The sequence below is a fragment of the Salmo trutta genome, chromosome 3 (assembly GCF_901001165.1).
Source record: "Salmo trutta chromosome 3, fSalTru1.1, whole genome shotgun sequence".
Lineage (NCBI taxonomy): Eukaryota > Metazoa > Chordata > Actinopteri > Salmoniformes > Salmonidae > Salmo > Salmo trutta.
The window spans coordinates 67,667,183-67,674,447 of record NC_042959.1 but is presented as its reverse complement, the minus strand read 5'-3'; the positions used below and the strand labels follow the sequence as shown (position 1 = coordinate 67,674,447).

At 45.8% G+C, this 7,265-nt stretch overlaps 1 protein-coding gene across 1 annotated transcript in view; it reads right to left on the bottom strand.

The window, feature by feature from the left end:
• Positions 1–7,265, bottom strand: part of LOC115185199 (serine/threonine-protein kinase ULK4-like) — a 121,388-nt gene that overhangs the window by 60,575 nt on the left and 53,548 nt on the right. The window contains exon 4 of the mRNA XM_029745708.1: positions 5,739–5,831. Within this exon, the coding sequence (XP_029601568.1) occupies positions 5,739–5,831 (93 nt within the window). The remainder of the gene's footprint in view (positions 1–5,738; positions 5,832–7,265) is intronic.

The window sequence follows — 7,265 nt, the reverse complement described above, 5'->3', positions numbered from 1 at the left end:
GACAGCTCAGCCCATATTGGTGCTGAATAAGAGTCACGTCTCGGAAGGAGATTTAGAATGTATCCTGAGGCTGATAAAAATAACGCAGGTCTGTGCTGAAGGTACGTATGGGGGATTACTGTGATAGGCAGTTCCATAGTTTCTGTTACGTTTCTATATTTCTGTGTCAAACAGTACTGACTGACTGAGGAACCATCCATGGGAGGACTCTCTGGGCAACTAGGTGTAATAGTAGCCTGGTATCATGTCTGGTTGTGCTGTATAGCAAACTCCTATGATCATTATTTGGCAATAACAAACATATGAGTTGGCTATACAAAACAAACAGATGTGGGACCAGGCTAGGTATAGTGGCCCTGCCCTGATGAGAGTGCCTGCTGTTGACATTAGAGGCTAGGAGGCTAGGGAGCTAGGTTAGGTATAGTGGTCCTGCCCTGATGAGTGCCTGCTGTGGACATTAGAGGCTAGGGGGTTAGACTAGGGAGCTAGGCTAGGAAGCTAGACTAGAGGGCTAGGCTAGTGGGCTAGGCTAAGAGGCTAGGGAGCTATACTAGCAGGCTAGGCTAGGGAGCTAGGCTAGTGGGATAGGCTAAGGGGCTAGGCTAGGGGGCTAGGGTAGGGGGCTTTGAAGCTTCATCAGCGAGTGAGAGAGACACTTTGGGTTATAAGCAATGGCCCTTCTATAGGAACCCATCACATCACTGTGACCTAGTAATGAAACTGAGCTCAGCTCAGGGCTTCTCCCTCCAGTCCCCACCCAGTCCTCTATTTCAGTAAAAGCTAAAAGCTAGGGGCGTAATCACTGGGGGGTTAGGCTCCTTTCACCGCTGATCCGTTGCTGCCCTCTTCCACTCAGCCTCAGTCCCATGGGGCTAAGGGGCCAGGGGCGCAGAGAGGGCCTAATCCTTCCCCTCTTTTGTACGCCGGCTGCCACTCAGCACGAGCCGAATGCCGAAATCCCAAACAATGATCCAGAAAGAGCCCGCCCCCAGGTCTATCCCAAAAGGCCCGGCATTCTAAACTCCCTGCTCAAGCCAAACCCACCGCTGAAAGGCTCTTTAGTCTCACTGTGCAGTCTTGTGCTGATAGTATTGTTCAGATGCCAATACCAAGTCAAAACAGACAAGAGTTAACACCTGTTCAGCAGGCTTTACATCAATATCCTGTTTACTCAACAGTGGTAGTAGATGCATCTAAAGAAGGATAAGAAATAACATGCAATGAATCCAATGCATGAAATCAAAGCTATTAAAGTGGGCTGAAAGAGGAGAGGGGAGCAACTAGTGGACTGACGTGTGGCAGTGCTGCCCTCTAATGCTGCCCTCGAAGTTCTGCTGCCCTTAGAGTACTGCTGCTGCTGCCCTCAGAGTACTGCTGCTGCTGCCCTCAGAGTACTGCTGCTGCTGCCCTCAGAGTGCTGCTGCTGCTGCCCTCAGAGTACTGCTGCTGCCCTCAGAGTGCTGCTGCTGTCCTCAGAGTGCTGCTGCTGCCCTCAGAGTACTGCTGCTGTCCTCAGAGTACTGCTGCTGTCCTCAGAGTGCTGCTGCTGCCCTCAGAGTACTGCTGCTGCTGTCCTCAGAGTGCTGCTGCTGCCCTCAGAGTACTGCTGCTGCTGTCCTCAGAGTGCTGCTGCTGCCCTCAGAGTGCTGCTGCTGCTGCCCTCAGAGTACTGCTGCTGCCCTCAGAGTGCTGCTGCTGTCCTCAGAGTGCTGCTGCTGTCCTCAGAGTGCTGCTGCTGTCCTCAGAGTGCTGCTGCTGTCCTCAGAGTGCTGCTGCTGTCCTCAGAGTGCTGCTGCTGTCCTCAGAGTGCTACTGCTGCTGCCCTCAGAGTACTGCTGCTGCTCTCAGAATGCTGCTGCTCTCAGAGTACTGCTGCTGCTCTCAGAATGCTGCTGCTCTCAGAGTACTGCTGCTGCCCTCAAATGCTGCCCCCATCATGACATAACATACTTCCCCTCCCTTAAACAAATGTATTAATTTACTCACACATGTACGCACACAGACGCAAACACACACAAACTCTCCCAGCCATACTCCAGTTCTTTGTCAGTAAGTAACATTGAGAGGGATCCTGAGGTGTATTTACTAGGACACCTGCCTGTGTTGTTGAAGTCTGCATTTAACATGTGTTCAATAAGGCCTCTCTCTGCCTCACAACACATACAGTGAGGGGAAAAAAGTATTTGATCCCCTGCTGATTTTGTACATTTGACCACTGACAAAGAAATGATCAGTCTATAATTTTAATGGTAGGTTTATTTGAACAGTGAGAGACAGAATAACAACAAAAAAATCCAGAAAAAAGCATGTCAAAAATGTTATAAATTGATTTGCATTGTAATGAGGGAAATAAGTATTTGACCCCTCTGCAAAACATGACTTAGTACTTGGTGGCAAAACCCTTGTTGGCAATCACAGAGGTCAGACGTTTCTTGTAGTTGGTCACCAGGTTTGCACACATCTCAGGAGGGATTTTGTCCCACTCCTCTTTGCAGATTTCTCCAAGTCATTAAGGTTTCGAGGCTGACGTTTGGCAACTCGAACCTTCAGCTCCCTCCACAGATTTTCTATGGGATTAAGGTCCGGAGACTGGCTAGGCCACTCCAGGAACTTAATGTGCTTCTTCTTGAGCCACTCCTTTGTTGCCTTGGCCGTGTGTTTTGGGTCATTGTCATGCTGGAATACCCATCCACGACCCATTTTCAATGCCCTGGCTGAAGGAAGGAGGTTCTCACCCAAGATTTGACGGTACATGGCCCCGTCCATCATCCCTTTGATGCGGTGAAGTTGTCCTGTCCCCTTAGCAGAAAAACACCCCCAAAGCATAATGTTTCCACCTCCATGTTTGACGGTGGGGATGGTTTTCTTGGGGTCATAGGCAGCATTCCTCCTCCTCCAAACATGACGAGTTGAGTTGATCCCAAAGAGCTCCATTTTGGTCTCATCGGACCACAACACTTTCACCCAGTTGTCCTCTGAATCATTCAGATGTTCATTGGCAAACTTCAGACGGGCATGTATATGTGCTTTCTTGAGCAGGGGGACCTTGCGAGCGCTACAGGATTTCAGTCCTTCACGGCATAGTGTGTTACTAATTGTTTTCTTGGTGACTATGGTCCCAGCTGCCTTGAGATCATTGACAAGATCCTCCCGTGTAGTTCTAGGCTGATTCCTCACCGTTCTCATGATCATTGCAACTCTACGAGATGAGATCTTGCATGGAGCCCCAGGCCGAGGGAGATTGACAGTTCTTTTGTGTTTCTTCCATTTGCGAACAATCGCACCAACTGTTGTCACCTTCTCACCAAGCTGCTTGGCGATGGTCTTGTAGCCCATTCCAGCCTTGTGTAGGTCTACAATCTTGTCCCTGACATCCTTGGAGAGCTCTTTGGTCTTGGCCATGGTGGAGAGTTTGGAATCTGATTGATTGATTGCTTCTGTGGACAGGTGTCTTTTATACAGGTAACAAACTAAGATTAGGAGCACTCCCTTTAAGAGTTTGCTCCTAATCTCAGCTCGTTACCTGTATAAAAGACACCTGGGAGCCAGAAATCTTTCTGATTGAGAGGGGGTCAAATACTTATTTCCCTCATTAAAATGCAAATCAATTTATAACATTTTTGACATGCGTTTTTCTGGATTTTTTGTTGTTGTTATTCTGTCTCTCCCTGTTCAAATAAACCTACCATTAAAATTATAGACTGATCATTTCCTTGTCAGTGGTCAAACGTACAAATACTTTTTTCCCTCACTGTAGGTCTTCTTGATGCACTGTGTTGGTGAAGGGCTAGATTTATTCAGAAACATTCTTCATTATGCGGTGCAAATGTTCATTTACAGCCGCTGTAAAATTGCATATTATCAGGCACAGAGTTTGGGAGCTCATGCTAAATTGTATGTATTTGCATAAATTCCCATAAAATCCTTTGCTATCGCTGTAAAAAGAGGCAGGGTTATATCAGCAGTATAACACTGATTAGAGGTTTGGTTGTCTCCTTCCAAGTCATGGCTGTTTTTAGTGTGCAATCTGTTTGTGACAGACCACAAGTGGAGGTCACCGAGAGAGCAGGTTTGTGTTTCAGACCCTGTTGTGACACACTCTGTTAAGCCCCCCATAATGACACAATATACTCCCCCTCCCCATAACAAATGTATTAATTTACACACACACAAACACACAAACAAAGCCCCAGTCAAACAGAAGCCTGTTCAGACAGAGGTTGAGTGTGGTTCAACTGCAGGTCGCTGACTTCCAGGCAGGCACATTGTCATGCTCTCAGCTTACTGTTTTTATGCAGAAATATGTTGACACAAGGCTAGCAGTCTGGCTGCTGGTGTACTGAGTAGTGGTGGTGGTAGTGATTGTGGTGGAGGGAGGTGGGTGCAGCCAGCCAGGCAGGCAGGGGGCTGGTAGATTGAGTCACTCCCCTGCAGCTCAGAGGGACAGCTTGGCTGGGGCTGAGACTGGGGCTGTGGAGGTGGATGAAGCCTGGGCCTGGGTACAGGCTGTCTGTGTGTGTGTCTGTGGCCAAGGGTAAACACAGAGTGGGCTCCATGCAGCACCACGGGGCGTGCTGGCATAAAGCGTTTAAAAGGCCCTCCCAGTGGGTCTGTTCTCCTATGCCATCTGTGTGATTTACATGGCCAGAGGGGAGGCTTGCAGAGTCTTCCTATGTGTGTGTGTGTTCACTCAGTTCACTCACTCAGAAATACCAACTGAGAGTATGGTGGACCAGAGGTACTCTGGGGGGATGCAATATGGTGTGTGTGTACGTGTGTGTGTGTACGTGTGTGTGTATGCTTTGCTTTGTGTGTGTACTGTGTAGGAGTGTGGCGCTACCATGTGCAACAGATACAACTTGTCCACTGGAAGTCGTCAATCATTCAAGCCCCTGGTACTTTATGAAATTTAGTTACCTTCTCCTAACATCAAGGCCAAAGTTAGCAGTGAATGAGAAATAATTTTGAGAAATACGAAGGCCGGCGAAAATCCCAAATGCTTTTAAAAAAAAGCCTATTTCACAGTGGAATGATGGGGCTAATAATAAAATGAAGTATGTAACGCAATATCTACCCAATAACCCCAACTCTTCATTTTAAAACGCAGGAGCCATCTTTCTCTGGCTCTGTCATCATTATTCATCAATCTATTTCTATAGATTCTCATATCACAGAACCAGCAGAAACCATTAAACCACAATGGGTTGTCCATTATTGATGATGCGTTCAGAATCCACTCAGTTTATGATGTTGTATCAGCAACAGGTCAAGTTTTCAGGGGCTTGGTCAAAAGGCATGACTGACAATGAAAATGTTGTTTAATATTTGAATGTTTCAAATGATTTATTTCAAGCTGACTATTTTATCATAAGACTAGCTACACTCAATTAGAATGGAAATGGATAAATCACATCAAAAATACACTGGGAATGGATCATTATTATTTCCTAACATATTTGCGTCATGTTGAATAATACTGGCAAAGATTGACCAGCATTTACATGGCAGTGGCTAGCAGTATCTTCCAAACCCCTTGATCTGAGGGCTTTATATACACATTACTGTTTTTAAACTGTAATAATCACACATACAGTACTAACAGGCAGACACACAAGTATAGGTAGACAGGTACACGCAGACAGACAGACGGACGGACGGACGGACACAGACAGACAGACAGACAGACAGACAGACAGACAGACAGACAGACAGACAGACAGACAGACAGCATGTCTTACCATCTGAATGAGCAGGGATGTGAGTTGTGTCAGAGGTTTGTTGATGAGCAGGAGGTCCTCTGCAGCCTGGGTCTCTCCCTGGGACTCAGCTCCCTGTAGTACGCACGCACACAGAGAGAGAGATATCAGTTGACTGCCTTCAGATCAGAACTGTTGATTGACAACACTATGTTATTGTTTTCGTCTCAGCAGTAAAGAAAATGAGGAATCAATACTGTAGGAAAGAGCTAAAACAGAGAGATGAGTGAAGGGTGTTGAGACAGACAGACAGACGGACAGACGGACAGACGGACAGGCGGACAGGCACACACAGGAAGCACTGTGTTGAGCTAGGTTTCATCGCATTTGCTAAATAATGGCTGAGGTCTGAGATGAACCAAGTGCAAGTCTTGTCCTGGGTAGAACAGTATTACTAGTCCTGTTGGACGGCTGTAACAGTGTTAAAGTTAGTACAGTAGAACAGTATGACTAGTCCTGTTGGACAGCTGTAACAGTGTTAAAGTTAGTACAGTAGAACAGTATTACTAGTCCTGTTAGACAGCTGTAACAGTGTTTAGGTTAGTACAGTAGAGCAGTATTACTAGTCCTGTTGGACGGCTGTAGCAGTGTTGTTTATGTTAGTACAGTAGAACAGTATTACTAGTCCTGTTAGACAGCTGTAACAGTGTTTAGGTTAGTACAGTAGAACAGTATGACTAGTCCTGTTGGACAGCTGTAACAGTGTTAAAGTTAGTACAGTAGAACAGTATTACTAGTCCTGGTGGACGGCTGTAACAGTGTTGTTTATGTTAGTACAGTAGAACAGTATTACTAGTCCTGTTGGACGGCTGTAGCAGTGTTGTTTATGTTAGTACAGTAGAACAGTATTACTAGTCCTGTTGGACAGCTGTAACAGTGTTGTTTAGGTTAGTACAGTTAGTACAGTAGAACAGTATTACTAGTCCTGTTGGACGGCTGTAACAGTGTTGTTTAGGTTAGTACAGTAGAACAGTATTACTAGTCCTGTTAGACAGCTGTAACAGTGTTTAGGTTAGTACAGTAGAGCAGTATTTCTAGTCCTGTTAGACAGCTGTAACAGTGTTAAAGTTAATACAGTAGAACAGTATTACTAGTCCTGTTGGACGGCTGTAGCAGTGTTGTTTATGTTAGTACAGTAGAACAGTATTACTAGTCCTGTTGGACGGCTGTAGCAGTGTTGTTTATGTTAGTACAGTAGAACAGTATTACTAGTCCTGTTGGACAGCTGTAACAGTGTTGTTTAGGTTAGTACAGTAGAACAGTATTACTAGTCCTGTTGGACGGCTGTAACAGTGTTGTTTATGTTAGTACAGTAGAACAGTATTACTAGTCCTGTTGGACGGCTGTAGCAGTGTTGTTTATGTTAGTACAGTAGAACAGTATTACTAGTCCTGTTGGACAGCTGTAACAGTGTTGTTTAGGTTAGTACAGTAGAACAGTATTACTAGTCCTGTTAGACAGCTGTAACAGTGTTTAGGTTAGTACAGTAGAACAGTATTACTAGTCCTG